Source organism: Typopeltis vanoorti, chromosome 9 (assembly GCF_054136105.1).
Source record: "Typopeltis vanoorti isolate ZY-2024b chromosome 9, IOZ_Tvanoo_1.0, whole genome shotgun sequence".
Lineage (NCBI taxonomy): Eukaryota > Metazoa > Arthropoda > Arachnida > Uropygi > Thelyphonidae > Typopeltis > Typopeltis vanoorti.
Window position 1 is genome coordinate 10816521 of NC_143557.1, and position 21559 is coordinate 10838079.

The 21559-nt window shown below is 35.7% G+C and overlaps 1 protein-coding gene across 1 annotated transcript in view; it reads right to left on the bottom strand.

Moving 5' to 3' along the window:
* Usp7 (Ubiquitin-specific protease 7) overlaps nucleotides 1-21559 on the bottom strand; it is a 747694-nt gene that overhangs the window by 190200 nt on the left and 535935 nt on the right. The window contains exon 24 of the mRNA XM_090397965.1: nucleotides 14145-14212. Within this exon, the coding sequence (XP_090254091.1) occupies nucleotides 14145-14212 (68 nt within the window). The remainder of the gene's footprint in view (nucleotides 1-14144; nucleotides 14213-21559) is intronic.

Sequence of the window (21559 nt, forward strand, 5' to 3'; positions counted from 1 at the left end):
GCATTATGGGAAGAGCCACTACTGGTTTCAACCGTTTATTGAAGTATCAGTGGGAGCCAGATCCAAAAGTGATACCAAGGATGAAGTAATACAGAAGTTATATTTCCATATATGACTTCTGCATTATCTCAACCTTGGTATCACTGATAAGACCTCAATTATACACCTGGATAAAGGATGAAACCAAGAATACAACTTATTGGCATCTTTAATTTATAGCATAACCAAGTGAAAAAACTTTCAACAATAGAGTGCACAGTGGGCAGAAAAAAATTCACCCAAACCCAAGAAGCTGCATTTTCAAAAATCTCAACTGAAAATGTCTCTCATTGTTTATTTTGATGTGGAAGGAGTTAATCATGACTCATTTAACTAATGGTCAAAAGATCAATGCAATTTTTGCAAAGGATAAATTGAGTGAAACTGGCTTTGTAATAATCCAATGACTGGTTCCTCCTTCATGACAATACTGCAGTTGTGTAAATCAGAAAAGTCACTGCTTTCAACACCCACCCTTTTCACCAAACAGATCTTGAGCAGGCTGATTATTATCTTTTCTTGAAGCTGAAATTTTTCGTAAAGGCCCATCATTTCTAAACACTAAATGAGATTTGAAATACAGTTACAAGGGAGCTGAAAAGCAACATTCTGAAAAAGGCATTTCTGGATAGCATCTACAAATTGCCTGAACATAAACTAGTGCTTCAGTTAGAAGGAATCTACTTTGATGTTTAACCTAAAATCAGCATGGTACATTTATTAGTAGCTGCTTTATATTAATTGTGACTAAACCTTTGTGTTGCAACTTGTACCCCCCCCCCCAAAGAATGTGCTACTGCTACCATCTATCACATACTAATAGTATCTTTGTGTGTTCTACGGCAAATATGATTATGTAGGATGAAGAATCCAAGTTTCAGGGAGAAAAAACCTTGCTACCTCCACATGAGATTCACTAACTCACCTTTGATTGAAAAAGCCCATATAAAGATTCATTTTCATCATAATGAGAATTAAAGAGATCTTTTCCAAGTTATGGGGCAAAGTCCACTATTGTTCCAACTATGCTATAGAAGCAATATTACAAAGTTCTGTCATCAAGAAAATTAAAGATAGAATAGCATGCATCTTAAAACAGATTGATATAAAGTAGCTTTTTATCTTGTTGCACATGATATATGGATCACCTAAATCATCGCAGTGATTTAAAAAGTTCATATGCATAACCACAGTAATAGAATGCAACATAGTCTGCAACATTTCATGTATAAGATTTGTTCTTAATGGCATTATTATGTAATTAGACATTTAGCGAATGAAGAGAAATGTAAATCAAGGTAAAACCACAGCAAAACTTTGGAAAGAGAATACAAGATAAATATCAATGAAGGCTGAAAAATGTTCTGGAGCAGTGTCTTTCAAACTACAGGTTACTACTGGTTAGTGGACCCTAAAATCAGTTCAGTGAGTCACAATCAACATTTTTTAAAATGAAACATAACAGAAAATATCACAGTATCTCATGGATTTCGTAGCTTCAACACATTCATGGTAGGTGATGTAGCATCCTGCATCTTCCTTCAAGAGCTAACTTGACAATATATTATTTTCCTTCCACATTCCACAGGTCTATTTTTACAAAGTTTCAAATAAATATATGGCATACTAATTTGAATGCTTTCAATTAATTTAAACTGTAAAATTAGTATTATCTTCATGTACAGTGTCTGTGAGATGAAAGTTATCATTTTGCACAGCTGAATTTTCATGCAAGATATCTCCCATTTACATATAATAAAATAAAATTTGTTGCTATATACAGTATGTAGACCCAATAGTGTTTGTACTATATTCACACTATATATAGATATTTCCATGGAGTCAAAAGACTCATCATCAGCGAAGACTTCAAAACAGAGTTGGACTAATTGCACTATTACTAGCACCTATTAGGGAATGTGCACATCAAATACAGCAGGTACCCATAGATTTTGGAAAGTCTGCATATATTAGAGATACCAATGTATTTGGTGGTGCACCTACAGGTAACCAAATTAGATCCCTAATGAGAGGAATTGAAATTGCATTGCTACACCAGGAAGACACTGATTTCTTAGCAGCTCAGAAAAAAGAAACAAAAAAAGATGTATGTACCTTGTACTGGATGATACTGATCATATGCCTCACATGGGATTCCCCCCCCCCCATCAGTAAAATCAGTCTGAAAGACTTTCAGACTGATTTTAATGATATTGGAGGTCTTAATTCTAATATCAATGATGTGTACTACCACCACCTACAGACATTCAAAACCAATATGTTAATCACCAATAAATCCTCTGCACTAACTTTTCACCTCAACTTTAACAACTTCCATAAGAAAAACCTTACTGTTCATTTGTCTGGTCTGCTATCACATGCCAAATGTTATCAAGACCTGGTATTATATGATCCACTTTGGCTCAAGATTACCTTACCTCATTTTGTTTTCTTCATTTGCTGCCTCTACTGTCTCAACTGTGATGACTTCACTGACCTATTCAACTAATTACCCTAACAGCAAAATACTCTTCCTTGGTGATATCAGTGTCCACAATTCAGACAGGCTTCCCTTCTCCAACTTATAGACCAAGTTAGAAAAGATGCTGAGTAGTTTTGATACTGTTAGTAATCATTTAATACAAATTGTTCAACAATCCACAAGAATTCCAGATAATACTCATAATTCGGCCAATGCCTTGGACAGTTTCTAAACCAGTTTTCCCTCCAAATACATTACTGATGTTAGTCTCTTCTTCAGGCAAATTTGACCATAACCTTATCTATGTCTTCTTTTCTACAGTTCATCATATTCATAGCTCTACTGATGAGACTATTCTCCATTTCTCTTTTACGTTCTCAATACTTCATAGTGATCAGATGACTGATACTACGAGATCCTCTACAGCAAATGCCTTCAATGCCAATCTCCTAGCCATTCTCAGGTAGGCCAAAGACAAGCTTATGAATTTTAATGCCATCAAAAATGCAAACCTGTATCATTTCCAGAAAGAAAGACTCTCTCTCTTTCTCTCTCTCTCAGTTTCAACTATATTCTTGCAAACTAGAATCAGTTTCCTCTTGTTGGGTTAATTATCGCATCTTATGTATCCCGGCATAAGCACACTAGATCCATAGTCTCCAAAAATTCTGGTATTCTTTTTTTTCAAACAGTGTTTCTCTTCTGCTCAGCTTCTGACACTAGTCCCAAAGTTCAAATCTGCCCAAACTCAGAGTACTGTTCCCACCTTTGCGATTGTGCTCCTAAGGCTTACATCAGAATGACTAACTGTATTCAGAAGTGAGCAATTTGCTTAACTGATTACATCATCCAAACTGACTTTCACTATCCAACAGCCGGCCTGGTTGGCTGAATGGTTAGTACAGCTGCTCTCTGGCCAAGAGGCTGTGCATTCAACCGCCAAGGGCATGGATGTTTGTGATTGTCCTACTAACCAATCACCATATGTACTGCTATGACTCGTGTCCTGCCGCAGTATGATCTTTGATGTTTTTACACCATAAAAAAAAAAAAAAAAAAAAAAAAAAATCAAAAAATGAGGTTTCGTGGTGCCCATGGCACTGTAATACCTCCACTCTCCTCTCATATTCTAAAATGAGCAACTTCTGACCAACACACATGCATCATTTCAACTCCAAAGTCATTGAACCAACTTCTTATTCTCTGCCTTCATTGTGTACACCTCTACCCAAAACTGTTTTCCCATGACCTTCAGTCTTCAAAAATAGATTGACAAATTCCTTTCTTTCTTCTAACAATGGCACTGTCAAGTTATACATGTTATAGCTCCTGGAACTCTCATGTGTGTGCGCATGCATGCATGTTCTAATGTAGTGCGATGCAAGGACATTAGGTGTCGGTTAAAATTTAAATTGTTTCTACAATTACTTGGTTCAGTGCTGTGTGCCCGTAACAGTTATCATCATGCTCTGATGATACCGGGTAGAAAATCAGCAAAATATTAGGGAGTTTAATAAATGTATTTTTCCCTCTTGGTGTTAGTTATACCGTTAAGTTTCATTATGGATATACTTTCTAATATATATATACTTACTCCAAGGCATGTTTGCTACCTAATAAAGTAAATTAAATTTCTTTTTCAAAATGGGCAATTTTAATTTTATTTTTGTTATGATATGTAGATGAAGAAATGTACATTTTATGTAATAAATTCATCCATATAGTGCAAAATCAAAATCAATTAATTTATTTTTGACTGTTTACTCCATTTACTTAAGGGCTTGTACATTTATAGCCTCAAAGAAGTATTTACTTATGCATTTCTGATGCATTTCAAACAGGGAAAACTTCCGTGTTCTTCTTGTAATATAAATAAAATTATGCTGGACAAGATTTCAACAGGTGGAAGATTTTCTTCAACAATATCACATCTAATGAAAAAACATATTTGTCGTCATCAGCAAAGCACTTGGATCTAATGCCTGTTCTATCCAATGCAGTCTTTCACTATTTTTTTCTTTTGCTATGTGGCTTAGCTTGCACTAACTCTTTCCACACCCTTGTTTACATCACATACTCACTTCACTTCCTTCTGGGTCATCACCTTCTATTTACCAACCATTCTACTGAAAATAGACGTTTCCATCTTTCTGCTACTATCCAGCCAGAAGACATATCCAAAAAGATTGATATTTCTTCTAATTATTTTTTATGTGTGATTATCCAATTTACTTTTCTATATAATTTTTTATCCATTACATCTCCGATTTGATTTATCACAGAGTAGAATATTCTTTCAAATGCCAGATCTTTTTAAATCTTCTTGTCTTATAGTCTTTGATCATTACCTATATCTTGCATTCACAGAGTGCGCTCATGCATAAGCATATTTCCAATACACTGTGTTTTATTTCAAGATTTATTGCTACTTAACAGTATAAGATTTCAAGAGAAAAAAAAAAAAAACATTTATTAAACTCACCAATATTTTGCTACCTAGCATCACCAGACCACAATCATAACTGTGACTGGCACACAGCACTGTAACACAGTGCTGTATGCCCATGACTGTAACAGTGACACAGTTGTGCTCTGATGATTCTATGCAGCAAAATATTAGTGAGTTTAATAAATGTATTTTCTCCCCTCTCGGTGTTGGTTATAACATTTAGCATTATGAATAACGAACAACACCTTAACCTCGCTATGTATTATTTCTTGGCTTACTTTTGTTATCTCATTTCTTTCCTTTTTTTATAGTCTAAATGATGTCATGTCCCTATATATGTATGTGAAATTCCTACCTCTTTCAGTTCACATTTGTAGAGGTGTTACTTGCTTCTTCACCCTTTCAGGCAGTGCGAGCAATACCCTTTAAGGGCATGGCACCAATACTCAGAAATAAAAAAACAACAACTCAATTTTGAAGGGATATCAGTAAAAATAGTGGTATGGCAGACCTGCTACCAGATAACCAATCGTTAATGAGTCAGGAGGCTGTCCAGTCAATCGACACATATTCCTGCTCCCAGAGTCTCACTGACTATATTAAAGTTGATAACAATGTTTTCTCACTAGTTCAGGACACAAGAGGATTTGAAATAGAAAGTGATCACTGCTTTGTTTTGAATAGGATAAAATTGAATTTCATATAGAAAAGAAGTGTATAAGAAAGTTTTAAAACAAATCAAAGTTGAGCAGCTTTCAGAGGTGAACCATAGACTCGAATACACAATCATTAAAGAAAAAATGAAAGAGTTTGAAAACAAGAATCAAACTTTATAGAGATTCAATAGAATATCTTAAAGAAAACATTGGTTGATTTGGCTAGAAAAGAATGTGGTGAGGATGTCTACTAGAAAAATCAGAACTCCATGGTGGACTCATGAAGTTAAAGAGGCCATCAAGAAAAGAAGAAAACACATGAAAAGTTCCTGGCAAGTAAGTCGGCTTGTGCTCTTAGAGAATACAGAGAAAAATGTAAGCAAGCAAAGTACTGTGCAAAAGTAGGGATATCATGTTCTTCGGAAAGAACACAGAAATTAAATATCAGGAAGGTGGTAAAATATTCTGGAGGCTATTGAAAAAGCTTAGAAATTGAGGAAAAAGTACTAAAAAAGGATTTTCAGATGATAAAGGTAACGTGAAAACTGTAGATCAAGATATTCTAGATGTTTGGATTATTACTTTTAAAGACTAGTAAATGAAACAAGCAGCACGGCAGTAGAAAGTCCCAAAAGGAATATATATCCATACTTGAAGCAGAAAAAGTTATCAAAAACCCAAAATGTGGAAAGGGCAGCTAGAATAAATGAAATTCGACCAGAAATGCTCAAATATGAAGGTATAAAAGTTGTACAGTTGCTGCATTGCATAATTCAGAAGGCCTGGTAAAAAGGTTGAATTCCAGATGATTGAAGCAGGGCACTGAGGTATTTCCCTACTGAGTTTCCTGGTAACATTTATGCAAGTATACCTGAGAAACAGTTAAGAACAATTGTGGAAAGGAAGCTTGGTGGAGAACAAGCTGGATTCAGGCCAAACAGAGGTTGTCAGGATCAGATAATCACTTTAAAACAAACAGTTGAGAAATATTGGGAATATAACAAGAATTTGTATTTAAGTTTTGTTAATTTGTAAAAGGCATGGTGAAAAGAGGAAAGCTCTTCAAAACAGTACTTTTGTATGGTGTAAATGGAACATTATATCAAGAAATACATAGTCTCTATTTAACATGTAAATCAGTAGTTAGAATCGAAGGATATACAGGAAGATGGTTTGATGTTAAATCAGGTGTGTGATAAAGGTGCACATTATCTCCAATATTATTCATTATCTATTTGGATAACATTATAAAGGAAAGTGGTATTCAATCTGATATCAAAATTGGTGAAGTTAATCTTAGCTCTTTACATTATGTAGATGATGTTATACTTCTGAATAAATCCAGCAGAAGTCTACAAGATTCCCTGACTATGTTTGAGTAATTGTTATAATAAATTTGGTATGAAAATCAGCAATATAAAGACAAAAGACAATGAAAATAGGCAGAAACACTGAAAACCTCAACCATAATCGCTAACCACTCAGCCAGCCAGGCTGGCTGAGTGGTTATCTGCTCTCCAGCCAAAGAGCTGCGGATTAGAATCCCGCCCTGGGCATGGACGTTTGCGATTGTCTGTGAAAATAGTAGTGTTGGTGGTAGATGGCATTGGTGAAGTTATGGTCAGCTGGTGGATTGAGTGGGGGAGACAGAGTTGTAGAGCATGTGCCCTCCCTTGATGAGTCTTTGGACTCCCTGGAGGTGTCAAATAACAATAATATCCTGAATGGTGAAGCTGTAGAACTAATGTATAAATAATACACAAGTTTATTATTATCAATAAAACAGGATTATTAATTAAAAATGTATTAAATGTGAATTACATGACACAATGAAATATATCAAGACATGTAGAAATTACGGAAGGTAAAACAGGTATGAAAGAAGGCTTCAAAGCAAGATTCCATTCAGCAGATGATATCCGCATTATTAACCAAGTAATGAAAAAAAGTATATGAATATCATCTTGAATATTCATAGATTCTGAAAGAGCCACTGATTCTATGTATCAATCAGAAAGAAAACAGTTTAAAACAACAAGCTATCCTAGCAAAATATATTAGATTATTAAACACTATATATCAAAATTACTCAACAAGCCAGTAGAGGAATTTGGCATTGTGACAGGAGCAAGATAAGAAGTTAACAGGAATGTCTTATGGTAAAACTATTGAATTAACCTCAACAGAAGAAATCTAAATCACTTAAGTTTTGCTGTTCTGCTAGCAAAAAAACAGAGAAGCTTGAGAAATGAAAAATGGGCTTGACAAGAAAGCATAAAATATTTAAATATTGGCATAATTAAATAAAATTGATGACATATTCAGATCAAATAGAACTAAAATTAGCAAGTACTCTATTATTTTCTGTTATTGAAACTGCAGATGTCTGTGTTTACCTGACAATCAGCTTTACAAGAAAAGCAAATACAGAAGAATGAAGTAAGGAAAAATGTTTTGGCTGTATAAAATTATCTGCTTAAAAACGGTTTAATATGTGCATTATTCTAGTAGTTACTGATGGAAGTGAAACATGGGCAATGATGAAAAAACAGTAGAAGACAGGTTACATGTCACTCAAAAGAATTTCGCATTCTGTTCTCGATCTTATCTGGCAAACCTTTATTTGGTTTGTTCTTTCAGGTACTTGATTGAGTGGTCTTTTAAAGTTAAGTGTAGGTTTATTATAATAATCTGCGATCTACAGGAAGTCAATGACTGATCGAGGGAGACCACACAACAACACCAGATGTCATACCTTTTCTTAAACCCATTCACCACAACAGAGACTGTTCCAACTTGAAAAATCTTGCTCTTACCCCTTTTTTAATGGAGCACAAACTTCCAGGAAGGAGCCATATTCTCTGCCCACTTTCCATGTTAGATGATATCCTATAACACCAATTCATAAGTTTATAGACCTCTAATATAGCACCCCTCTTTCTCCTTTTTACCTGCTGTCCACACTCTCAATCCTCATAGCTTATATTCAATAACCTCGACATAAATCTTTGTAATTCTACTTTGCACTCTTTTCATAGCTTTTTTTTTTTTATCCTTTCTGAACTCAGTAGACAAAATATGCACATAATAGTTCAAGTAGGGCCTTGTAAAGAGGCAAAATGACTTATTTATTGTTACATGTTGAGATTCGGTTCGGTTCAACATTGCAGTTATCTTCTGAGTTGTATTTCAATTTTTGCTATGTGACCTTTGAACTTCAATTTCCTATCCACAATAACTTAAGATCACTAGCTTCAGTTTCTTGTGGCATAATCCCACCAATATGCCATTGGCAATAGCATCATGTCAAAGTGCTTAGCTTTACACTTACTAACATTGAACTGACAGCCATCGTTATTTGCTTACCTTTCTAGACTAATCATTCTGTAAGTCAGTAGCATTTCTGAGTGTCTTGCCCAGTTTTGCATCATCAGCAAACAACTGAATATATCCTATCAAATGCTTCCTAATATCATCCCTTAAGTATATCACTAGTCACCTAAAATCTGGAGATTCACACCCACTGTATAACTCTGATCCCTGTCTATCAACCATCCATTTTAAAAGTCAAGAGTTTATTTTCCATTCCTATATTCTTCATTTTATGTCAGTATAACGCTTGTCAGTCCTCTTATCACATGTCCTAAGAATTTCATATTCCTTTCCCTGATCTCAATCAGTAAACTTTTTTTATTATCTGCTCTTTCAAGTACTTGTTTGTATTTAGGGTTATCCATAAGCTGACCATATTTTGATTTTCCCAAACCAGGACGCTTCTATACAACACAATAACTGGCATGACAAATATACTAATATTGACTTTTAACTTTAAATTGCTTAATTGGTATCAAAATAATTGCACATTTAAGAATGGTTCTTCCAAGAAAAGCAAACAAAACAGGTTTACTGTTAACGTTAAATAAATTAAAAGTATTTTATTAATTATGTATGTTTTAAATGTCTATTTCGTTTTTTGAAATGAAACTGTTAAACTTTAAAAATAGTTTTTAGTCTATAAATGTTGATGAGATTAATGATTATTTTAAACAATGTTTATAATATTTTTATCCACTGTCTTTATTCCTTCTGAGCGGTAGTATACTACTCTTTTTTATCACTTGAGTGAACCTTCTTTAAAAATTGTGTGTTGTTTTAATTTTGTCATAGAACTATGTGCAGGTGAGTTCAATATTAATTCTACAATACAACAAACTTTTAACAATTAATTCTATATTCTACTTTTCTCTTCTGACCACAAACTGTTCATCACTGAAAATATTCTTTCGACTGGAGCAGAAGTACCAGGAAAGCAGAATATGTATTCTATGACAAAAGAGAGGTTACACAAATTTATCTTTTGGTAAATATTTACCAAAAGGTAAATTCATTAGTGTTGTGTAAACGGGTTATAACATTTGTTTCATTAGAAGCCGAGCAACAGTGCCAAGAGTTATTGTGTTTTGACGAACAGTCAGAAAATGAGTTTCAAACAGAGAGCTGCGATTGACTTTTGTGTTAAACTTGGTAAAAGTTCTACCGAAACGTATCAAATGCTTCAAAAAGCATACGGTGATGAATGCTTATTCCGTACTCAAGGTTATGAAGTGGTCGTGAGATGCTTGAGGACAACGAAAAGCTGGGTCGTCCAAAAACTTGACTGGGCGAAGTTAACATCCAAAAAGTGTGCGATTTCATCAAAGAAAACCCGAAATCGTCCATGAGATTGATTGAAGATGAACTGAGGATTCCAAAATCAACTGTGCACAACATTTTGACCGAGAGTTTGGGCCTTCGTAAATTGAATTTGCGATTTGTTCCCCACAAGTTGACCGACGACCAAAAAATGTTATCGAATTGAACACTGCAAGCACCTCATTAAAACCGCTCGTAAGGACTCAAAATTCCTTGAAACGATCGTTACTGGTAACGAAAGTGGGGTTTTGAGTATGAGCCCGAAATAAAGCGCCAGAGTGCTGAGTGGAGACCACCAGAAGAGGGCATCCGAAAAAAAGTCGCTTGGAGAAGTCAAAAGTAAAGACAATGCTGATTTGTTTCTATGGTTCCAATGGCATTATCCACAAAGGGTTAGCCTAGCCAAACAGTCAATGGTGAGTTTTATCTCAAAGTTTTGAAGCAATTGTTAGCGAGAATTCATTGCGTACTGCATGAATATCGTGACGACGAACTGATCGTCAAAACACACTGTCACTCTTGGCACTATAACTCGGCTTCTAATGAAACAAATGTCATAAACAGATGGCACAACACTAATGAAGGTTGCTGCTTTCGACAACACAAATATACAACAGGTGGCGCCACTAGTTTTTTCTATTTTCGTAAAGTTCGGTTTCTTTTTGGACAGAGGATGGCGTTGTTTATATTGTGAAGCCCTTATAAAATTATGAACAGAAGAGAGGGTAGAGCAATCAGCTCATTTCCACTTCTAGCAAAGTAATTCATTCAGTTCTCAGAAAAGTGAGCCCTATATAGCTACCACTTAAAGCCCAAAATATGGTTCTATATTCATATCATATTGCCAGCCTGCTTGGCAGAGTGGTTAGCGTATCCACTCTCCAGCCAAAAGGCTTCAGGTTTGAATCCCACCGCAGGCATGGATGTTTGTGATTGTCTGTGAAATTACTAGTGGTGGTGGTGGGCGGTAGATGGTGTAGACAGAGTTGTAGAGTAGGTGTCCTCCCTCGATGAGTTTTTTCGACTCCCTGGAGGTGTCATGTAATAATAATAATAATAATACTACTAAGGCATATTCTGATAATTGGACCACATTTTTTTTATTAAGCTAAAAACACAATAAAGAAATAAAGCCCAACAAGTTTCGTAAGTGTTTTCTTTATTGTGTTTTTAGCTTACTAAAAAAAATGTGGTCCAATTACTGGAATATGCCTTATGAACTTCTAAACCACAGAAACCTCCACTTACAATAATAATACTATCATCTACAGGAAGAGGGAGCAATTAAAAATTTATGAGTTACCTAAGGTATGATTCTACCACGATCTGAATTGAACTATTTAAATTCAGACTGGTTCCCTCAGCATTCCCATTCCTCTCGACATTCTGATTAACCTACTGTCGTTCTCTTGGAGATATTTAAAAAAATATGCAAAAGCAATTTTTATAGTAAACAGTCAAAATAAGTATGTCTGTGATTTCTCTACTAACTCTACTTCTTCACTGAATGTTTGATTTGCTCATAATATATCTCCTATTTGCAAAGTTTTCTTGAATTATCATTATTATTATCTGAGACCTCCAGGGAGTCAAGGACTCATTGAAGGAGGCTATAAATCACCAAAACCAGCTATCATACCTCTGTCATATCAGCCCTCTTTCTCCTGTTAACTAGAGTCTGCAATTCACATACTCGCTATCTGTCCTCATAATCTAAATCCCATAATCCAGATATTATCTTTGTAACTCATCTTTGCATCCTTTCCACAGCGTCTTTATCCCCTTGGAACCTGGGAGACAAAATTTGCACACAATAATCCACGTGTGGTCTTATCAAAGACTTATAAAGAGACAAAATGACTTCCTTATCCTTACATGTCAAGGTTTGCTTCAACATCACAATTATCCACTGAGTTGTATTTGCAACTTCTGCTATGTGACCTTTGCCAAAATCCCTTGCCTCTTCAGTTTCTTGTAGCATAACCCTGCTAATATAATACGCTGCTGGAACTCTAATCACACCAAAGTGCATAACTTTACACTTACTACCATTAAATTGACAGCCATTTTCATTTGTCCAAATTTCCAGTCTATTGAAATCATTTTGTAATTACTGAATATCAATAGCATCCTTGATTTTCCCTGACTATCTTTGCACCATCGGCAAACAATTGCACATCTGATGTCAGATTCTGCCTGATGCCATTAATGTATAGACTGAACAATAATGGCCCAAGGTCTGAACCCTGAAGTATACCACTGGTCACCTTAAATCTGGCAGATTCACACCCACTGTGTACCACTTTTTGTTATCTGTCTGTCAATCATCTCCTGATCCAAGTGAAGAGTTTATATTCCAATCCCATATTCTCCAGTTTATGCAACAGCCTTTTGCATAGTATCCTATCAAATGCTTTAGAAAAATCCAACATTATTATAGTGTGTCATTCCCTTTATCCAACTTGGCATTAACACTGCTATAAAATATGAGCAAATTGCTAAAACATGACCTTCCTTTAGTAAACCCATTCTGTTGCTTGCAGAGTATAGCATGTTTGTCTACCCATTTCTGTATGCAAGTTCTTACCAACTTGTCTAAAATCTTCACTACCAATACCAGAGATTCTGACCAGAGTCAGTAGTTAGACACATTATTTTTTGCACCATGCTTGTACAATAGAACTATCACACATTCCTTCCATTCCTGTGTAGAGTTCTCGAGCTGAGACTCAAGTTATACAAATATGCGAAAGGTGTAGTCAATTCGGCTGAACAGTCTTTTAGCAAATGGGCTGATATTCCATCTGTCCCTATAGATAAATTCTTATCCAGGTTATGCAACAGTTCTTCAACCTCATTTTCATGAATCTCTAACTGTTCATCCAATGTAGCAGTACTGTGCATGATGTTATATACACCTGGTTGATATACCTTAGTAAAGTGAGCACTCATTAACTAAAAAATCTCATTAGTATCCGACACACGAGTACCATCTACAGTCAATAAAGTTATTCTTCCCCATTCATTCATTCTTTCTTTTGCTTGCGGCAGAACTATAAAATTCTTTTGGATTGCCTTTAGCTTGCATGGCTAATTTCTTTTCATACTCTGACTTAGCTTTCCTCACAATGCTCGTTACTTTTCTGGACTGAGCTTCATATATTTCATAACTCCTCTCACTCTTATTCTCAAGATATTCTTTCCACATCATCTTCCTCTTCTGGATCTCTTGCTTAATAAGCTTAATATACCAAAGTCAGTGATTTTATTTATATCATTAACATAAGCATGGCCTGCAGAGTGTTTGAATCCCACTATGGGCATCAGTTTATCATTGTATTCATTAACTGGTGTGTGAGGCCACTGCCCATTTATTCAACGTGAGAAGTGGGTTGCAAAAGTTTGGTCCAGAGACATGGAAATTGGTCTTTCATCATTATTATTATTTTTATAAATAAATAAAAAAATGCAAAAAATAAAATAAAATAAATGATTAAAAAATCCTTCAATAATAATCATGGTACTAATTTACTCTACAGGTTTACAAACGTTTGTGTGTGGAGACACCCACATGCAAAAATGTTTTAAAAAATAATCAATGCACTTTAGTGTGTAACTTTATTCACAGACACAAGGTAACATGCAAGTGAAGAAAGATATAAGCACTTAAACGAAAACCACAAGGTGTTTATCTATATATCCCACAAAGCATAACAAAAATATATACTAAAGGATCTGCAGCATCCAAAAACTAGTTTTTTTATTATATAATAATACAATATGTGTGGGTGCTTTAGGAAAAAATAATAATCTTCATAATACTTACTTCTGAGCTCGGAAAAACTGTAATAAGTATGGATCTGTTTCTAATCTTTGTGCTACTGCATGTGCCATCTGTAAAGAGATGTTAAATATTGAATTGAAATTCAGCTATAATAATAATGATAACAAAGATCTATAAGTAGTAGGATAAGAGGGAATGCATTCTTGATACACATCATCATATACTTTATTTTTATTTATTTTTTTCTAGTGTGAAACTAAGTTTACATTAAAAAGAATATTTCATTTCTGCCCAAATATTGCCAACTTCATAAGGATTAGGAAAATTCAAACGAAGTAAATATCAGACATAACTTTAAAGCTGAAAATCTTTCAGAAGTCAAATGTTTAGCAATCATGTTTAGATACAAGTTTGCTAAAGAGAAGGGACAGTGATAAGAATTGCTTTTTTTCTCTGCAATGGCTAACTGCTTAATGGGGAATTATGAATAAAGTACATCTTCTTCACAACATTCATGTTAAAGTCATAAGCTATTATAAGATATGCTGATGACAATTTTTCCTTGGCAAGGTTCAATAAGCAATAACTATATCCTTAGCAAAGCTATTAGTTGAGATTGAAAGCACTCATAGTATACCCTCACCCTTTTTTTGTCAATCAGGTGGATGAGTGCTGTTTCACAGTTTTTCAAAAGAAGCCCACACAGGACATATTTATGTTTAGTCTCATCTCACCATCATTTATGTCAAAAATCTATTACGTTAAGGATTTTTTTATCAATGAACCCTATTACTGCTCTGCTGATTCTTTACTACATTAGGAAAGTAAACACATAAAATATATCATTTTAATTTAATGGTTTCAGTTAAACTTTCGCTGGCATTCAGCCTTGCCTGAAAGATTTTTGCATTTTTAAGTTTCCTTACTGTTTATGATCTTTTGTATCCAATCTAACCTACAATGGCCAGTTCAGAAGAATTAGCAGCTGTTCATTAAGAATAAGAAGCAGTCTGACAGCATGTTCAAATGCACAGATTCCTTATTGAAACAAGGGTCAACAAACATTCCCTTTAAGAAATACAGCTATTTCTAGTAGTGGCAGCAGAAATTCCAACAATCTGCAATGCAGACATAAGGCAAAGAGCAAAAAAATAAACCTCTACCCGCTTGATAATTGGGAAAAAGAATCACAGTAAGATAAACATACCTCACAGCAAATGTTCAAAATTATAATCATTGTGATTCACTTGGGAATTTGATGTGGCAACCTTACAGGTTAAAAAGTTCCATGCTGGTGTTCAATGACATCATGCTTATTCAACATGTTCCCACAGCTCACAAAATTCCCCACTGAAATAGGGTACAAAAGCGATTCAAACAACCCCACAAATACAAACCACAGTATTTAGGTTGGATAACTGATGAGAACACATGACTGGTCCATCTTGAGAAATCCGTCTTTCAGGAAAGCTTTGATAAAGATACTTTAGGACCTTATGAAGTGTGGTGAAGCTCTGTGATGCAATCACATCATAGAGAAAATGTTTTCAACCACATTTTGCAATATGATCTATACGATCTAACACAAATGTGCTGTAAACCTATAAATACAATCTTATTAAACTGTCTCTGATATCTTGACTAAATAACTATATGTGGAATCTGACTGTTCCAAGTATGGCTGTAGTGATAACTATAAACACCATTTAGAGTCAACACTGCCTTGACTGTGAAAAGCACACAAGGTAGAAATTGTTGGTCCTGTATACACTTATTCAAAGAAACTACTGACAAACTACAATACAGATGATGTTCATCTGGTAAAAGTTCTCGGCCTAAAAATGAACAATTTTATAATTTCAAAATTATTTTTATTTTTCAGCATAATCTCCCTTAAGACTAATACATTTATTCCAGTGATGCTCCAGCACCATTTTCCCATCCCTATAGTGGTTCTCAGTAAGATCTGCAAAATACCCCTTCACAGCTGCAATTAACTCTTGATTCGAAGAAAAATGTTGACCAGCAAGGAAGAGATAGAAGTCAGAGGGAGACAAATCTGGGGAATAAGGTGGATGTTCCAACAATAATTTTCCCATTGCCAAAACACCTTTGTGTGTAAGTGCATTGTCCTAATGAAAGATGATTTTTTTTCTTCTGCAAACCGGGTCTTTTCTCATAAATTTTTTCATCTAGTCTGGTTAAAATATCAGAATAATATTCCCTTGGTTACTGTTTTACCCTTTTCAAGATAATTAATAAACAAAATGCCTTTAGCATCCCAAAATACCAGTGCCATGACTTTTCCTGCTGATGGTACCGACTTTGTCTTCTTTGACACTGAACACCTGGCGTCTGTCCACTGCTTTGACTACTATTTGGAGATCATAGTGTGTAATGGTGAATCCAAGTCTCATCCATAGTAATAAAAATAAATCAACGCACAAAATCAGTTTTATTCTTGTTAAAACGCACCAAGCACTGTACAGAAATTTTCATGCGAGTGCATTTTTGATCTGCTGCGAGCAAATGCAGCACCCATCTTGTGCAAAGCTTTTTCATTTGCAATTCTTCATGTAAAATATATCCTACACATTCTTTTGAAATGCCTACAGTCTCAGCAATTTCACGCACTTTGACTCGTCGGTCATCCAACCACATCGTGCACTTGATCAATGATTTCTGGTGTTACACTTTTTGTACATCCTTCACGTGGATCATCGTCAAGACTGCTATGGCCATGTTTAAACTTGGCAGCCCATTTCTTAATTGTCGAAGGAGGAAGGAGAAGAGTGCCCATAAACTTTTATGAACTTCAAATGAATTTCTTTTGGCGTTAAACCTTCTTTTACAAATAATTTTATAACTACACGATACTGAATTTTATCCATTTCAAGGGATACAGGCAACGCTTTTGCTTCAGACAGCTGTATAAAACAAACTACTTGATAGAATGACTTGCAATTTCACATGGATGCTTATAACAGATGTACCAACTTAGAAAAAAAAAGAATCTTGCCGATAGTGTCCATATATGGTCGAGAACTTTTCAGACCACCCTCGTACCTGACTGGGAGACACCTTCCAATGCAGTCCCCATTATGAGAGAGGATTTCATCCTAGATACAATATGTTTGTCTTAGTACCTTGTCCCCACCCACCCAATTTCGTGGTTCAGAAACGGTGCCATATTCCCAAAGGTCATGACGAAGGTAAGCGAATGTCTGAAAGCACATCTTCCTCCTAAGAAAAATATTCAACATCTTCAGAATTGACTTCATTCGGGATGCTTGGAATTTTGATTTTACTCTAGGTATAGAGATATTAATTTGTTGAACTGCAGTTTCTGAAACCTTTTACCTTGTGCAGTGCTATCTGAACCCCCTACCCACACCATTCAATGAATTTTTATGTAATGGGATCATTCTTAACATATTTCAGATGTAAAGTCATACATTAGAAGACGATGCATGATAAGAAAAAAGATCACAAAAGATCAGATCCCCAAATTTAAGGATGTTGTAATTGATATTTCTGAATTTCTTCCATTCTTTGCCCCCCCCCCCCGTCCATTGTCAGGTGATCATATCCTTCAATCTCTTTCCACACTGCAACCTACTCTCATCCTGGCTCATCTTCTGTTTATACCATGCATTATACTAGAAACAGAAAAGTTTTAATCTTTCTGTTGTTATCCATTTACCTTTTGAACTCATTGCATAGAACCTTCCATGTTTCTTTCAAATGTTAATATTTATCTCGCAGTATTTAACCATTATCTATGTCTCACATCACAGAGAGCACTTATAAACATGTGAGTGTTCCCAGCAGTTGCTGGCAAGGCCGAATTATTTACTTTTCTATATCTTACCCATTGCCTATAGGTTTACTTTTGTTATTCTAAATATTCTCTCTTTTTTATAGTATAAATCATACGTCATGTTTCACCCTAGATACATGAAAGTTAACAAATTTTAATTTAAATTGCTTTTTTTCATCCTCTTTTCTCAGTCACTGTTTTAGTTTTTTCAATGTTTATTACCAATCATCCTATCTCTTTCCTTCATCACTTCAGAACTGTTCTTCTTCAGTAACAACTATGTCATCTGCATATTGTAAATTACTGATTTTTGTACCTTGAATTGAAATTCCACTTGCATTTTCTTATATGACATTGACTGTTTTTCTCTCTCTCTCTCTCTTTTTTTTTTTTTTCAAAATCACGATAAACATTTCATGTTTCTTGTCAGGAACCATATTCCTGTTATTCCACAATTTCTCCAGGCAGTATCTGCATTATTACTGATATTCTGCATTACACACATCAGGTTCTTGTACACTCCATAAGATTCAAGTACAGCCCATGCCACTATCTGAACCATAGTGTCAAATGCTTTCTGAAAGTGAACAAAGTAGGCATGAATATTTCTCTTTTGTACTTTCTCCACGATTAATCTTAACATCAATATTTGGTGAACAGTACTCCTGTCTCTTGTTTGCTCATCATTTAGATTTTCTTCCATTCTCTAATGGAAGACCAGAGAGGTACACCAAAAAATTAAAGAAATGACGAATAAGAGAGTGAATAATCCACACAACTTTTAAATTAAGAAAAGGCTGGATGAATACATTTCAGCTCTTTTCAGAGATGAGAAAAGATAAATAATACCAGAGTTTACTAATCTTGAAGATGGTCCTCCAATACTAAAAGAATAAATATTAAGAGCTATAGAGCAAATAAAGACAGGAAAGCCCCGGTGTCAAGATAACATTCAAACAGAAATGCTATAAATTAAAGATACCAAGAAATTATATACTATTATATATATCATATTATATACGACAGAGTGGCGAGGCAGGAGGAATGGAGGTGTATGAGGAAGAAGGGAGGTGTCAGAGAAGTACATGAGGTTGGTGAAGGAGATGTATGAGGGAACAGAAACTCAGGTCAGGTCTAGTGTCGGCATGACAGAAGGGTTCCCCATTGTCGTAGGGCTACACCAAGGGTCAGTTCTGAGCTCCTACCTCTTTGACCTGGTCATGGATGTACTAGTGGAGGATGTCAAGAAGGAGGCACTATGGAGCATGCTGTTTGCCAACGACATTGTTCTATGCGAATCATCTTGAGAGAAGCTTGAAAATACCTTGGAAGAGTGGAGAAAGGTATTGGAGGAGAGAGGCATGAAAATTAACTGGGAAAAGACTGAATATATGTCAACGGGGAGTGACGAGGATACGATCATATGATTTCAGGGTGAAGGGCTAATTTCAGGGAAGAAATTCAAGTACCTTGGGTCAGTCGTTGAGAGGAATGGTGACCTGGATGAGGAAATACAGCACCAAATAACATGCAGCTGGATGAACTGGAGGAAGATGAGCGGGGTCCTGTGCGATAAGAGAGTAAGTTGTAAGAGGAAAGGAAAGCTGTATAAGATGGTGGTAAGGCCGTCAATGCTTCATGGTGCGAAGACGTGGCCTATAACAAAGGCACAGGAGAGGAAGATGGAGGTAGCGGAGATGCGGATGTTGAGATGGATGAGTGGTGTGACAAAGAAGGACAGGATAAGGAATGACTACATCAGAGGGACGGTTAAGGTGGGACCAATTGGCAAGAAGATACAAGAAAGTAGGCTGAGGTGGTTCGGACATGTAGAGAGGAAGAGTGAGGAGTATGTTGGTAAACGAGTGGAGTATATGGAGTTGGAGGGAAGGAGGAAAAGAGGCAGGCTCAAGCTCAGGTGGAGGGATAAGGTGAAAGAGGATCTTAGGGAGAAAGGATGGAGTCTGAAGGACACCCTGGACAGGAGAACTTGGAAGAGGAAGGTTAAAGATCGGTGCCCCGACCCCGTTTAACATGGGATAAGGCATAGTGAAAGAAGAAGAATATATATTATATTATATAAGAGTAATCACAATGGGGGACTTTACTTATCCAAATATTGATTGAGTTGCAGTAGAATCTCATGAGAAGGAAGAAAATGCATTTATTGAGCTGCTGTGGGACAACTTCCTCAAGCAGCATGTGACAGAAGGAACTCGAGGTCAAAGAGTGTTAAGATTTGATTATAGTGTCAGAGGGCGTTTCCATTAAAGCCGTAACAATTCTGCCTATGGTTGGTGACAGAGATCATGTGGTACTCACTTAGGAAGTGACTAAGTTTATGAATGTTCCATTCAGAAAATGTTACATGCTGAACTACAAATTAGGAAATTATGATTGACTAAGGAGTATACTGAGTTCAGTGGAATGGGAGGCATTTAAACAATACTTAAGTGATGCAATATCAGAATGTGTCCCAAGAGTTTGAAGAATAAATAGGGTAGGAGTCAAATGGATGTATAATCTTATTAAGCAAGAGATTTGTAAGGACGATGTGGAAGGAATACTGTGTGAATAATGATATCCATTATGATCATTATAAGCAGTAGGCTAGAATAGTCACAACTGTTGTATGGAAAGCAAAGTCTGAGTATGAAAAGAAACTGACTCTGTGTGCTAAAGACAACCCACAAGAATTCTATCGATATGCTGCAAGAAAAAGAAAGAATGAATATGAAAGAATAACTCTTCTAAATCCTGATGGCATGAGGGTTACAGATGCAGAAGAGATTGTTCAGTTAATGAGTGCCGATTTTGCTAAAAGCTACCAACCTGGTGTATGCAACATTGAGCTCACTGTTAAGTCTTCAGTGGATGAAGAAATGCAGGTGTATGAGGACGAGGTATTAGAATTGCTGTACAAATTGAATAAGAATTCAGCAATAGGGATTGATGGGATATCAGCACATGTGCTAAACGAGTGTTCAGCTGAACTGGCTGTTCCTTCGAGCAGGCTGTTTAATACGAGTCTCAAAACAAGGAAGAATCCTCAGGTATGGAAGGTATGTATGATAATTCCAAGGGTGGAATTATCATACATACCTATGCACAAGGTATGCACAAGGGTGGTGGAAAGACTGATGTATCCAACTATCAACCAATTAGTATCTCAGGATATAATAAATTTAGTTTAATCCTTTACCCAAGTGTGTGCAAACAAAGTTTGCGCCTTCAGGACTGAGGCAACTCATAGCAAAGGTGGACCAAGCTCTCATCACTCCTTGTCTTAGTATCTCCCATAATGCAAAGCACATCAGTCCTGAACTACTTCAGGTGCAAACTTTGTTTGCCTACACTTGGGTAAAGGATTAAACTAAATTATTATAGTCTAACCAAGTGGAAAATAAACTTCCAACATCTTTCTCTAAATCCAGAGTAAATTAATAATAAAGTGATACACCTTTTGGCAACTCGTATAGGTAAATATGACCTCTCCATTGCTTCTGCCTTAGTATCACAACTTCTGGGTCTGCCTCCCACTGACGAGACCTCAATAAAGGTCGAAACCGGTCTTGGTAATGGCCCTTTCCTTAATGCATAGCATTATACATGTCCGTAAGGAGATGTGCTTTGCATT